Genomic DNA, 15620 nt, shown 5'->3' with positions numbered 1-15620 from the left:
TGCGCTTAGTAGTTAACCATTTGATCTCTGTTTGGTAATGATTCTCCTGGAGAGTAATGGAAGTAAGTGAGTCTTTAGCAAACACTTTAGCATTTGCTTTGAACAGCTCCTCGGGGCTCTTTCTGCATGCCAAGAAAGAAAATGTATCTGACAACTCACTTTAGGGGTTGTCACGATCTCTCCCAGGAAGGAGTTATCTACATGGAGGCTCTGGCATCAAAGCATCCTGCAGAACTTTTAGTGTGCAGTTGCAGAGTGAACAGCAGGCTAGTGTGCTGTATGTTCACACCCGGGCTTGCCACACATGAAGCCTCCAAGTAGAAGTCACTAGTGAGAAAAAGTTAATTACATTGAAGGGTGTAAAACAGGAGTGCCGAGAATTTTACAACAGAGCAACCTGGACTGTTGGTAACCTGGAGAGCTGAGCTAAGGCAGTGGACCCTCCTTGCATGTTCATCGGACCAATGGAATTGACCATGGAGAAATATAGGAAAAGAGCCTGAGTATCCCTTGTGCCCGTTCCTATGGCTGCCTGGTGTGGAGATGAGGCTATCTCCCATTCATAACAGGGGGATACACCATTTTATGAAGCCTCTGGCCACTAATATCTGCTACAGGCTTCATGATTAAAAACAAAAAATAGGAGCAGAGGTGGAAAGTGGTTATAACAGAGCTCCAAGTCCACTACATCAGGTCTCGTGCCAGGATTACAGACCTGCGCCTGCACTTTCAGGAAAGTATGTAAGCTCATTCCCTTCCATTAATTTGAATTATCACTTCCAATCGCCATTGTTTCCAGGGTAAATAGTTTCTAGTCTAAACAAATGCTCTTAGTTAGCACAGACAGACTCTATGTGGCATGGAAAATTTCAAGAAAGAAAATAAGGCCCAGCATTGCTGTAGTTGAAATAATACTGTGTGATAGGCAAAATGGACATGCTGTATGTCAGAGATAAATGAACATGAAAGGAGATGCAGTTTAGGTTTTCCCAGCATGCTTTTCTTTCCCCTGACTGTTTGCCCTCTTTAGACTTCAGAGCCTGTCAAATCTGCCAACTTCTGTAACTCACACCACGATAGGTACCAGACCTCACCCACTGCCCTTCATAGCACTGCTAATTCTTTGCGGGAGCACTAGTGCCAGCCTGAATTACCGGAAAATTACACAGACATTCTGGTCAAACATATAGTGCTGTAACTCTTGATCTTCACTAATTTTTATTTTTAAAACCAGGATTTCTAGGACAAAACCCAGTAAATATTGTATCTGTTTCCACTGAATTGTAAAGGAAGACATTTTAAAAAATACATAATCTACCTCACTGAATTCATTCCTCTTCCAGCATCCTTTAGCAGCTGTTCTTGAAATAGCGTTACCTGCCACTCAAGGACCGTATGCCATAGGTGTATGGCACTTTAATTTCTGTAAGGCTTGAACACACAGGAGCATATATTCTCTCCAGGATGTATGTGTATAACACTCTGTAATGACTTTGTTGTTGTACCTATTAAGAAGGCAGCAACAGAGTTGTTTGTTAGAGCCTACAGGAGTAATGAGTTTTCTCCTTGCAAGCTCTTTTCTTAACTCTCAAGTTGCTAGTTGGATTTTGGAGTGGATTATGTAGCTCACTGGAGTGGAGTCATTACATTGCAGTCCCATCAGTGGGATAATCCATTCCCAACATACTGTTAATATCAGTGGGAATTTACATGTACGCACAAAGTTGATGATACAGCTAACAACATGACCCTGACCAACTGTGTGTTTTTAAAAAAAAAACAAAGTGATCAACTCTTCTGTTGTTGCATTGCAGCTCCAGAAACTGAAAAGATCGCTCTCTTTCAAGACCAAAAGCTTACGGAGTAAAAGCGCAGACAACTTTTTCCAGAGGACGAACAGTGACGTGAAATTACAAGTTGATTTGCTGCCTGAGGTGAGCACCAGCACCGGCCAGCTCCCCAGCTCAGAGAGCCGGTCCTCCACACCTATCAAACTCCAACAACAGGCAGAAAGCAATCAGGTTCATGTTTTCCAGGAGCACATCTTCAAAAAACCCACTTTCTGTGATGTCTGCAACCACATGATTGTTGGTAAGAATTATTTTGTTTGTGCGTGAGAGACAATATGCAGAGTGGCGTTCCCAGACCATATGTGACCACAGAGATGTTCTTGACGGTACTAGTGCAAAGGAACTTGGGCTGGTGATCCGTACCAGCCAGCCCATTGACATGATCGTGAGCTCCTTGATCTCACACTTTAAGCTGTGTAGTTAACATCAGTTGCAGCTTGACCCAAATAACAGATGTCTCCCCATGATGACACACATAGGTATCACAACTCAGAAGCTATGGAGCCAAATTTTGCCCTGTTGGGGTTTGATGAACATGGGTTCCTATTGGCTGTACTGCTAGAAAATATGGTAAAATGTCATTCATTTTAATGAATCAAATAGAATGAAAGTCCCACACTATTTCACTGCATTCCAAAGTGTTAATTACTATTCTGATTCACCCTACAGAGATTATGTGTAAATTTGCCCAAGTGTGGAGGCTTGCCACACCAGCTTTGCAATAGGGCTGCAGAAGAAGAGAGAGAGAGAGGGGTGCAGGCAGGATGGTGGCACAGAGACTGCATCCGCTGCATGTCATTGGGAGGGGGTCCATGCCAGCCATCAATAGGCCAACAGGGAGGCTGTTATTCAAGAATATTGGCTGGCACACTCGGTGTTACAGATGATTCACTTCACCTGGGATGATTATTCTCCCACAGACGATGATGTAAAGCAGGAGCAATTCCATTAAAATCAATGGAGTTATACTACTGTAAAAGTGAGTAAGTGAGAGGAGAACCGGGCCCATGTTATTCCTCAGGAAAAATTAGAGTGGAGCAGTGAATACTTTCATGTAAAAAAAGTGACACACTTCCTTAGCTCAAGTATTAGACAGAAACCTGCAGCAGCACCATGTTCTTCAGCGTGGTGACAGGTTTCAAAATGCCAGGTTTGATGTAAGAAAATATGTTTGTTTTCTGAGCTGTACGTTGGACCAGTGTAAACTGGTGTAACTCCATGGAATTCGGGGAGCTGATGTGGATGTGGCAGAGCTGATAAGGATGTGGCACCTTATATGTTGTGAGGGTCTCTGGCTCTCTTATCTAAGGATACTAGTATGCTGTTTTTTTTCAGTTGGCAGCATTGGTCCTGTCTTAGCTAACTTTTCCAGTGTTCCTGGGACCTGGAGCCGTCCTGCAGAGTTTTTAAATGGATGGTGAGTCTGCAGAAGACAAGACTGTCCAGGACTTCAGCTGTATTTAGTGATATTCCTATTGTGATGTTCCCCAAAGGTACTCAGGGTCATAAGGCACCTCACCACTACCTGTCCTTAGCATGAAGGAGTCTTGTCTGTGCCTGCTGTGGGTCAGCTCCCTGAAACCACCAATCTCTGGCAGCACAAGCACTGCCTTCCAAGCCTCTGCAGGTCTTGCTCTCTTTGTACAGGTAGCGATAGGCAAACACCACCTCCCAAGTTCTCAGAGCATTACCTGCAGTGTCTAACCCTTTTTCCAATGAACACCCATTGAATTACCTAGGCCTGCTGTTCCCAAAGGAACAGCGCACACCAGTTTGTAAGATTCTACTCAGGCCCTTCACTTTCCTTAACACCACAGCACTGAGATGTATTTATGGTGAAAATAAGAATAAATTTATTATCAAAGAAGAGAGATTCCAATGATGGAGAGTAAGAATATTGGAAACAAATGGTTACATACAAAACAAAATCATAACATGCTTTTGAGAGACTTCAATGAATTAACAGATTAACCTTCTGTCTAAAGAAGCTTATCTCTCCCAAAGTCTTCTCAACCACGCCTGGTTGGGACCCCTCTTTTGCAAAAGAAATTTGCTGTCCATTTACTTCCTTGGTGAGGGATGCCCAGGCATCTCCTTTGTCTTCCTGCTCCCCCAAATATACTCAAACAAACCTTTGATGTTCATCTCAAGATATCCCGGCAAGCCTTCCGTACCTCCTTGTGGAAGAGGTTCTTGGGTCACACCTATACTAAAAAGGAAGCCTCTGAATTTAAAATGTATTTTAAATAAAGTTTAAATATAATGTGGCAGTTGAAGACAGTGCTGCTTGCTGATCTTGGGCATACAGGATCTGGGGACAGGTCATCAAGTACTATTATATATAAGGTATATAGCCTTAAAAAAAATCTTTAGAGGAGGAGAATAGTTTCCTGTTTGAGATCAGAGGCCAGGAGGATGGGACAGAGTATTAACACCACGGAATACTAGAGACCTAGAGCAAAAGAAGTGTGGTTGGTGTGGGTCTGATTGAGGACAACAGGTTATTTAAACCTAACAGGCCAATGTGGATTTGATCTCAAGTATTAGTTTAAACAATGTATACAGCTGAGAATATAAGCTCTGAACAACTTTGCTTCCCACTGTTCACATTTTTAACTGTCTCTCACTAATGCTGTGAACGGTGTACATTAGTAAGACTGAAAACCAATACAATTCCAAAATATTATTGCTCTAGGTAGGTGGGGCCTACTCCCTGCAGCAAGCGCAGCTCCCACAAGTCAAGTTCTTATACACCCTTTGCCTTTTTTCAGCTTCCTTTATGACACAATTTAAACAGGCAAGGCCTGGAGCACAGCAATACTACAAAACATCAGTTTGGCCCTACCTGCATCCTGAGCTGGATATTCCCAGGGCTTCCCCTTGAAGGGCTTCCTAGCCTACACTTTAGCCCTTTTGCTACAGAAAGAAACCTTTTATCCCTGCTGAGTTGAAGCTAATGTGACCTACTTTCTCTGGCTGCCTGGAGGAGTCAGGTGAATAGCTCAGACCTCTGCTATGCAGCTGTTGCTGCATCTTCCGCTTGAAGGTGCAAGGCAAAGGTGTTCTGTGTTTTTTTTTACCACATTGTACTCTACAGTCTAGACACCCTGTAAAGTGACATATGGAACTGCTTCTCATACACAAAGTGCTGCTCTATTACAGCAGTCCCCTCCATCTCTTCTTCCCATAGCCATGTCTGATTTTATAGCATTATATTATGGACTGCATGTGGTAACTGAATATTAATATTTGATATAGCTCAATTACTCCCGATAAGCTGTGTAACTATGGGCCATAGGGCTGTTGAAACAAAACAGGCAGTTTTTCAGGAAATCTCATCGTATTTCCTGCTTCTAAATGAAATAGCTTGTGCCAACCCATTTCTGCCCTGGTCAGTTGTGATTCTGAATTTTCATTGTAATAACATAACACCTTTTATTCCTTCCATTCATATTTTCCATCAGCTGTGATATTTAAGGGTAATGAGCGTATGGCTTAAAATTCTTTATTGATTGGAGTGAAGGGAAAGGCTGAAATATGTTTTGAAGACTTGTAAAGGTCACTGAGAGAAAGAGTCCAGGAAAATCTCCGCTTGGCTTCAGATGGTTTGGTTTTGTTTTTGTTTTTTTTTGTCATCCAGAAGGATTCCAGGCTCACCTTAAATGGAGCACTGATCTATGAACTGAACAGCACAGTTGAGTATGGTGCTGAATGATGAGCTCTGCATAGCATGATCTTCTGTCTTGCCAGTGTGTCAAAATCTTACTGTAGCTTAAGAGCTAACAAGAAACTTACAACACAGACAGCAGGCTCTCTATGTTGCTCTTTTCACTGAAGGCAAAATTAAAACAATGGAACATGAAACATCATTATCCTACAGAAAATGTGCACATCACATCCCTCTTTGTCATCAAGTACAATGACCCCAATTCTGCCTTTCAGTGTGGGCTCTCTTATTGTCTGTGTTCTTTTTACAGATGTCAAGTCAGGAGATAAAGGTCAAATACATATAACCGGTTCCAATATACAGAAGAGGATGGGTACAATGAAAAGCTACTCTAGTGCTTTTCATATAGTGCATCCCAAAATGCATTACAACCCATTCAAAAGCACCCAAAAGGTAAAATTCCTATGGAAATGACCAAGACATGGAACAATAATATGCTTTAAGCTTGGCCTTAAAGATGGGAGGCCAAGTGTTGCTCTCAGCTTTTTGGGTGCAATTCCCTTGTGCTAGAGTTGCAAAAGGAGGATTTGGCACAGAGGCAGTTGCTGCCTGTCAGACCAAACAAGGGAGAGCCTTCCCCATTCAAGGGAGCACTACAGGATAACGGGAGCTCCCATCTTAAGGCAGTTTCTTGCAGTAGTACTTTGAGGATGTCTATACTGTAATAAAACACCCATGGCTGGCTCATGTCAGGTGACTTGGGCTTGCTGATCTTAGGCTGCAGAACTATAAAGTTGCAGTGTAGATGTTTGGGCTCAGGCTGAAGCTTTACTCTGGGACTCTCACCCTTCATGGGCTCCTAGAGCCCAGACTCCAGCCTGTGCACAAATGTGTACACTGCCATTTTATATCACTGTACCCCGAGCCCAAGTCAGCTGACACTGGCCAATCATGAGTGTTTAATGGCAGTGTAGATGTACCCTTAGAGACCAGCTGAATTAAAAAAAAAGAAAGAGAATTTCTCTCTCTAACGGCAGCAATGAGGAAGGTTGAAACTCAAATATCTGTAGGTTTGAAGAGGTTTCCAGAGCACAGAAGACTTTTACGTGCATGTGTGTTTGAGTGTATTTGATTTTACTGAATTGAGTTCCAACTTATCAGAAGCTTCTGCTACAGACTGAAATAAAAGAACAGGAGGAAAATAAGATGAACTTCAGGCCACGTTAAGAACATAAGAACGGCCATACTGGGTCAGACCAAAGGTCCATCTAGCCCAGTATCCTGTCTTCCGATACCAGGTGCCCCAGAGGGAATGAACAGAACAGGCGAACACCAAGTGATCCATCCCATCGCCCATTCCCAGCTTCTGGCAAACAGAGGCTAGGGACACCATCCCTGTCCATCCTGGCTAATAGCCATTGATGGACCTTTCCTCCATGAACTTATCTAGTTCTTTTTTTAACCCTATAGTCTTGGCCTTCACAACATCCTCTGGCAAGGAGTTCCACAGGTTAACTGTGTATTGTGTGAAAAAAACCACTTCCTTGTTTGTGTTAAACCTGCTGCTTATTAATTTCATTTGGTGACCCTAGTTCTTGTGTTATGAGAAGGTGTAATAACACTTCATGACTGGTGTGGAGAAAGTAAATAAGGGTTTTATAGACCTCAATCACATCACTCCCTTCATCGTCTCTCTTCCAAGCTGAAAAGTCCCAGTCTTATTAATCTCTCCTAATATGGCAGCCGGTCCATACCCCTAGTCATTTTTGTTGCCCTTTTCTGAACTTTTTCCAATTCCAATATATCTTTTTTGAGATGGGGCGACCACATCTGCATGCAGTATTCAAGATGTGGGCATACCATGGATTTATATAGAGGCAATATGATATTTCTGTCTTCTTATTTGTCCCTTTCTTAATGATTCCCAACATTCTGTTTGCTCTTTTGACTGCCGCTGCACATTGAGTGGATGTTTTCAGAGAACTGTCTACAATGACTCCAAGAACTCTTTCTTGAGTGGTAGCAGCCAATTTAGATCCCATCATTTTGTATGTATAGTTGGGACTATGTTTTCCAATGTGCATTACTTTGCATTTATCAACACTGAATTTTATCAGCCATTTTGCTGCCCACTTTTGAGAGATCCTTTTGTAGCTCTTCACAGTCTGCCTGGGACTTAACTATTTTGAGCAATTCTGTATCGTCTGCAAATTTTGCCACCTCAATGTTTACCCCTTTTTCCAGATCATTTATGAATATATTGAATAGGACTGGCCCCAGTACAGACCCCTGGGGAACGCCGCTATTTACCTCTCTCCGTTCTGAAAACTGACTATTTATTTCTACCCTTTCCTTCCTATCTTTGAACCAGTTACCAATCCATGAAAGGACCTTCCCTCTAATCCCATGACAGCTTACTTTGCTTAAGAGCCTTTGGTGAAGGACCTTGTCAAAGGCTTTCTGAAAATCTAAAGTCTATTTTCTACTAGAAAATCTAGTACACTGTATCCACTGGATCCCCTTTGTCCACATGCTTGTTGACCCCGCCTCAAAGAATTCTAATAGATTGGTGAGGCATGATTTCCCTTTACAAAAACCATGTTGACTCTTCTCCAACAAATTATGTTCATATTTGTGTCTGACAATTTTGTTCTTTACTATAGTTTCAACCAGTTTGCCCAGTACTGAAGTCAGGCTTACCGGCCTGTAATTGCCAGGGTCACCTCTGGAGCCCTTTTTTAAAATTGGCATCATATTAGCTATCCATCAGTCATTTGGTACAGAAGCTGATTTAAATGATAGGTTACAGAGTACAGTTCTGCAATTTCACATTTGAGTTCCTTCAGAACTCTTGGGTGAATGCCATCTGGTCATGGTGACTTATTCCTGTTTAGTTTATCAGTTTGTTCCAAAACTTCCTCTAATGACACCTCAATCTGGGACAGTTCCTTAGATTATCACCTAAAAAGAATGGCTCAGGTTTGGGAATCTCCCTCACATCCTCAGCCGTGAAGACCGATGCAAAGAATTCATTTAGTTTCTCCACAATGGCCTTCTTGTTCTTTAGCATCTCGATCATCCAGTGGCCCCACTGGTTGTTTAGCAGGCTTCCTGCTTCTGATGTACTTTCAAAAAGTAATAGCAATGTTTTTTGAATCTTTGGCTAGCTGTTCTTACAAATTCTTTTTTGGCCCTCCTAATTACGTTTTTACATTTCATTTGCCAGTGTTTATGCTCCTTTCTATTTTCCTCACTAGGATTTAATTTCCACTTTTTAAAGGATGCCTTTTTGCCTCTCACTGCTTCTTTTGCTTTGTTGTTTAGCCACGGTGGTGCTTTTTTTTGTTCTCTTACGATGTTTTTTAATTTGGGGTATTACATTTCAGTTGAGCTTCTATTATGGTGTCTTTAAAAAGTCTCCATGCGGGCTAGCAGGGATTTCACTTTTGGCCCTGCACCTTTTAATTTCTGTTTCACTAACCTCCTTGTTTTTGTGTAGTCCCCCTTTCTGAAATGAAATGCTATGGTGTTAGGCCTCTGTGGTGTTTTCCCCGCTACAGGAATGTTGCATTAAATTATATTCTGGTCACTATTACCAAGGACCCTGTTCTACGCAGAGCTTTGGGTGTTTCTTCCCAGTTTTTGTTTCTTATCTCATATTTCACTTGTTTGAGGCAGAATGTGATAACTCAGCTCCATATCAGGTGAAGGAAAATGTCTGTCAGCATTTAATATCTAAGCACCAGCAAAGACAGGAACTGTAAATGTAATGTCATGTCAGAAAAAAGAAACTTAAAAACGATAGGGTGATCAAAACCACATGTCCTCTCTTTTCTCCAGTCTATGGAGTGTCATCACTCATCACTGTAGTACTTTGCACTTAGCAGAAAACATGGTGTCAGTACTTCACACTTAGAAGAAAACATTGTGTATTTAAAAAACCCTGCTCCATCTGTGGCCCTCTTCTAAACATTTTACTCATTTATGGGTTCATGTCCCGTAATGACTCAGATGGCAAAAAAAAATCTTATTTTCCACACATTCCATGCAGACTGCATGTAGTTAATACATCCTGTCTAAGGCAAATATAAATGGTATATCAAGAAATTAACCCAACTTGTTTTTAAAAATATCTGACATGAAAATAAATCTGTTTAGAAATGTATTTTCAGTGTTCCCAGTCAGTAAATAGCCATTCATTTCAAACAACCTTATAACAAGTTATTTTCTTTAATGGTTAACACAGCAGTTGACTTTCACTACTCACCTTAACTCTGATCCATAACCTCCACCCACCTTATGGTGATATGTATATTACAACAGCTATAAATCCATGAATAACTAATTTTCATTAAATCATTGAATATAAATTAAAGCAATAATACCTTCTGGATAGATGTTTGTTCACCCTGGCCTTCATAAGGCCACTGTGAGGATTTAGGGGGTATTCTGGGATCAGCAGCCCATATAATAGATAGTGAATTCAGATCTTGCAAAAACGGGAAGTGGACAAGGCAAATGATCTCTGTCTGCCTAGATGCTGATCATCTGTGACATATCCATTCACGGCTGGTCCTGTGACTGCAACAGTCCTAATCTTATGTAGATTTTTACTACTCTGATACTCACCTTTGTCACTTGAGAGATAGATTACTGCCGCATACTCTCCTTGCAGAGTTATTATAACTTTCTCCAATTTGGAAAAAACAACTTTATTTTATTTTTCCTGTGGAAAAGTTTTTTTAAAAGAAGAATAAAACTGGAGGGGGTTGGAGGAGGAGAGACAGAAAAAAATCACAACGTTTTAATAAAGTGCAATACAGAATTCATGCATTTGTAATCCTATTTATCCCTCCAACAATAAGACAGCGCACACTGACAAGCCAAACTCAGATGCAGTGTAAGCAGGTATAACTCAATTGCACTGAGGTTAATGGAACTGTGGCCATTTATACCAAAGCTGAATGTGGCCTCCGTCGTCAAGGCTTTGCTATGAAGCCTTCAGTTGAAAAGACATGGGTTTGATTTTTTAGTAGTGGGGGGGGGGGGAGTTTGCTACATATAGTATATGTTCAGTTGCTTGGGGTTTTTTTCTGTTTAAGTAATTGACCTAAAGGATGTATCGCTGATGAGAAACTCCTAAGCTATGTGCATTACCTGGAGTACCTTTGACTGCTTTTTCTGAAACTGAAGTACTTTGTAACCAGAAGTGTGCACATGGAAAAATCCATCACAGGATTCATGTGCACTAGGGTTCGTGCCTCAGAATTAGGATATAGTACTGAGTTTTATCTCTGTTGAATTAAAGCTTCCTAATTGAAGGCTCAATGTGGCAAACTGTTTGCGTGCCTGAGTAGTCCCCTAAAGCCAATGGCCAAGATTGTTCTTTTTGAGGAGGAACCTGCAGGAGTGGAGTTTGGTGGAGGAAATCTTTGTGGGGAAAGTTTATAGGAACAGCACTGAAACTTGGAAGGTCCGAATGAAACCAGGCCATTCACAGAGAGGCTCTGTGCCATCACATGAGGTTTGGGCCCAGCCAGAAGTGCCAGCTGGCTCCTTTCCAGGGCCACTTCTTGGCTGTGATAGTTCCTAAGACTCCTGTGAGACTCAGTGCAAAGAATAATCCCGCTTGTGACTGTATTAACTTTTTCACTTGATCTTTCAGGCTCAGCGGAAAAATGATGTGCATTGCCCTCCTTCTGTGCTCACTCCCAGTCTCTCTTCAGCCATGTCTACACTAGCGCTTACGTCAGCAAAACTTTTGTTGCTCAGGGGTGTGGAAAAAACACTCCCCCCCCCCCCGAGTGACATAAGTTTTGCCAGCATAAGCGCTTGTGTGCACAGCACTATGTCGGTGGAAGAGCATCCCAACACAGCTACCACCACTCACTGAGCTGGTTTTATTATGTCGATGGGAGAGCTCTCTCCCATCGGCATAACAAAGTGACGCAAGCAATCTTACAGCAGCACAGCTATATTGGTACATCGGTGCTGCTGTAAGCGTGGACGTGGCCTTCTTCCCAGTCTCCACACTATCCCCCAGCACAGACTCTGTTCTAGGGGAGTGGGAGGAATATTGCCACAGACGTTGATTAAACCCGTTTCTATACAGAATGGGGGAGATCTGCATCTGACTGTTCTACTCTGTGAGGGTATAGGAGGCACGATCAGGCCCAATGGATCTACTGGTGTGAGTAAAGGCTTAGAGGATTGAGCCATAGTCTTCTGTTCAAAGGGTATCATAGATATTATTATTGCAAGAGGACAGAGTAATTCCCTTATCCCTTTAGGTGTATTTTCAAAAGCACCTGGGAGAATTAGGTGCACACTCTGCCAAACTCCCATCAGAGGCACTTTCTTCATTGAGACACTCTTGAAAATCCCAGCCTCCTGTTTACTTTAGCTTCATCTCGTCCCTTCTGTGAAGAGCTGGTGGGAAACCGACATGAAACACTAGGAAAAGGTGGCAGCAGAACTTGGTATAAAACTGTAACTTAAAAATCCTTGTTAGCTTGAAATTAATATTGTAACAGGCTGTGACTTTTTTGTTAAAATTGGCGATTAATAAGTACTAACCCCTACCATTGATAATGTAACACAGTTAAATGTAGCGCTAGTTATACTGGAATAGTTCATAGGCAATCAGCTGGGCCTTTTGTAATATAGCCATGAAAGAACAGTAATTGATTCCAGCCCTGTAGCTATCTCTCCTGTTGGTTTTAAGAGTGCCCAGTGATATCCAGCCATAAATCTGTAAAGAAACAGAGGAATGTACAGCACCTCTGTGTGAAATTAATATTTCTCTTTGGTAGTAGGGATCTAAGCATACTTTAAAGTGAATACTGAAAAGCAAATATTGGGTCTGTTTATCCTTTGGGAGGACTTGCTCCTCTGAGATGAGGTTAGAATTTTATCTTTAAATTGGAAGATCAGGGACTGTTTAGCCTAGAAAAGAGCTTGGAAGCCCACTTCAAATTCTAATTTGTCCTTGCAAGGCACCAAGCATAGCTCACATTTGTAACTTTATTATTTTTAACTGACTGTAAATTTTAGAAAATTAATGTGTTTAATCTCCAGTTAGACACTTTCAAGCAGCTGGGTAAAGTTTGTTGCCTAGCAAACGGGAAGGTGGGCAAAACTTTCAAAAGTACGTTGTCAAGGCACTTTGAACCCAGACTACTTGTGAAACCACCACTACCACTGAAACAATTCTCACTAAATGCATTTTTGCTCAGTAGCGACATTGCCGCATCGAGCAGTACAAACAGAAGAATGTGGGGAGAAACTGGACTTCAAATGCACCACTGGGCAGGGTTGGGCGGGGCAGGGGGAACCATTTTCATAAGAATTGGTAAGTACTTTCCTGAGGTGAATACAGCTGTCAAGCGTGACTCTCATCTAACTGACCTTTTTAGAAAGCACTTTATTTTTCTACCTCTAGATCTGTCTTTGTAGGCCATCTAAATATTGCAATTATATAGATGACTGCATTTGCCACTTGCTTGGTAAGTGTGATGTAGGACCAAGTCAATGGGAGTTCCACCTTAAGGACTGCAGGAACCATAAAGTAAGGAAACTAATGGAGCTGCTTTTTCAAGAAAGTAAAATGTTGCATACATCAAGGATGGCAAAAGCGCCCCACACAGGAAGCTACAGCATAGCTTGTGGCTATCGTTATCGTTAATACAGTAGCTTGGCTTGGAGATGTGATGAACCTAGGAGCCAGCATTCAGCACTGCATGATGGGACCCATTGCTACTCTGGGCCATACTGTCATATTACAAATGGAAGTGGATGTTGTGTTCCTGACAACTCGTCAATATGGATCCTACGTTGGAGAAGTTGAGGTGCCCCAATATAAACAAACAATGAAGTCTTTGCCTCCTTTGACACAAGTCTATTTTATATGTGTGGGTGCAGGGGATATTCTACACCTGCTGACACCCCAGCCTGACATTCATGAGGACACACCAGAGAGCTGATGCTTACGACTAGATTATGAATAATTTTTTCTGCAAACAGACACTCTGATTACAGCGTGTCTATGGCTAGGAGGTTCCCTGGTTATCTGCACGAGGTAACTTGGAAACCAAATATTTGGTCACTACCTGAAGAGCATAAGTCTAGGGGTACGTCACCATTGCAATTAAGAACCCATGGCTGGCCTGTGCCAACTGACTCGAGCTCATGGGCTCAGGGCTAAGGGGCTGTTCAGTTGTAGTGTAGACATTCGGGCTCAGGCTGGAGCCTGGACTTTAGGCCCCTGTGAGCAGGGAGGGTCTTGGAGCCTGGGCTGCAGTCCAGGCCCAAACGTCTACACTGCAATTAAACAGTCCCTTAGCCTGAGTTCTGCAAGCCCAAGTCAGCTGGCAAGGGCCAACTGTGGGTGTCTAATTACACTGTAGACGTACACTATGTTTCTTATCTCAGCTCTAACCACAGTTCTGTCTCATGACATTTTGTGCTATGACATTCATTTCATTGACACCAATTATTGTAAAAGGAACCCTATAAATGTAACTCCCTGTAAATGAATTTTATCTGGGAGAACTCAAGTAAAGCTTCAGGTTTCACTGAGATCCTCTTTGAGGTGCCTTTGGCAGAGTTATGCTCATTTGGTCAAGGGTGAACTTATCTTTACAGTGTAAGCAACACAAAAAAATAAATTTTGGACTCAAGTTAAAAACCAGGAATTATTTGCAGAAAGTTTTAATCAAGTAACTCTGAATAAAGAGTTAACTGATCTGTTTGCAGCCAATTCATGAAAAGAAAAGCAAAATTCATCAAGTAAATGATTCATTAGGAGCTACTGTAGAAAGTGATCCTGAGCTCTCTGTGTGAAACTGTGTTGGGAGCAGAGCAGCGGCAACTGTGTAGGGGCGGCCAGAGTCACACAGCTAGCCCAGTGAAGGATGGCTTGAGGGTACTGGGTGGGGACGTGGTGGAACACACCTTACTTCTCTCTTTTTAAAAGGACTCACTTGCACCACCTGCTTAATCCCTGTTGCACACCACAGAGTACACCCTGGAGTAGTGGATATCATCTTCCCCCAGCAGCATCTATGAAGCAGTGTGTGTGTGTGCAAGCACGCATTGCAAGACTCAACTTTACAGCCACGACCGGTGTTTCCATAACAGATGTAACTGCCTCCCTTGTTGATAAACTCAGTAGCGAGGTTATGGACTGAACGTATGTGAAGATGCCAGCTGGTCCTTCGTTCCAGGCCAGGGTTGAGGCATATTCAGTGGCCAGTGTACAATACAGCAAACTTCCATATCTAGGGTTGTTGATGCAGCACCTTTCACCAGCACTAATGTGTCTCTCACACACACACACCAAGGACAATGACACATGAAAAGCTCAAAATAGATCCTGCGCTGCTCTAGATCTTTTAAGAATCATCAGGTATTTGCGTAAAGGAGAACACCTTGCAGTCCTCTTTAAGCATGCACACAGAATAGTTCCCTGGAGCTTGCCAGGAAGAGAGAGGGTATTGTTAGCAGCAGTATGGGGTGCAATCTGTGTACATGCTTACAGGTGAATACTGATGTGCTGCATGCTATGGGATGTCTTAAAATTACTGACAGGGGTCAGCAGTCATCTTCTGGTTTGTTCAGCATGAAAGTTCATATTTACCCTGTTCTGATCCACCTGTAGCCATAGGTGATACTGGCAACCACTGAGGGTAACACATGTGAAAGGGCACCAGAAAAGAGGGCACAGGAATGCTGTATCTGAAGGTGCAGCAGATTTGAGTCATCCTGTGAAAAACATTTGTTGTCTGGCTCCAACAAGACTCCACTGTTTAGAGGTGCTTTGCATCCAACAGCAAGATCCTTCCTTCTCCCGCAGGCCCTTTTGGTTAACTCCCTTTGAAACATCATTGCAGCTAGTCCTCTGGGGCACCTTTGGGAGAGTAAGCACCAAATCCATTTATTGTCTAGGACTGGGAATTTCGAAGGAGCCTACGGGGATTAACTGAATTTGAGAGGGATTTGGGTACCTAACTCCCTTAGGTTCTTTTGAAACTCCCAGCCTTGAGCTCTGTCGTACCTAAGGAGAGAGAGCTCTGTTCCCATTCTGAGTGGGAGCTTGCTTGTGT

At 42.4% G+C, this 15620-nt stretch overlaps 1 protein-coding gene across 1 annotated transcript in view; it reads left to right on the top strand.

Moving 5' to 3' along the window:
• The window catches only part of STAC (SH3 and cysteine rich domain), a 106132-nt gene that overhangs the window by 28587 nt on the left and 61925 nt on the right, over window positions 1-15620 (top strand). The window contains exon 2 of the mRNA XM_073329503.2: window positions 1815-2091. Within this exon, the coding sequence (XP_073185604.1) occupies window positions 1815-2091 (277 nt within the window). The remainder of the gene's footprint in view (window positions 1-1814; window positions 2092-15620) is intronic.

Source organism: Lepidochelys kempii, chromosome 2 (genome assembly GCF_965140285.1).
Source record: "Lepidochelys kempii isolate rLepKem1 chromosome 2, rLepKem1.hap1, whole genome shotgun sequence".
Taxonomy (NCBI): Eukaryota; Metazoa; Chordata; order Testudines; family Cheloniidae; genus Lepidochelys; species Lepidochelys kempii.
Note: the sequence above shows the minus strand (reverse complement) of the source record. Positions and strands in the feature narration are given on the sequence as shown.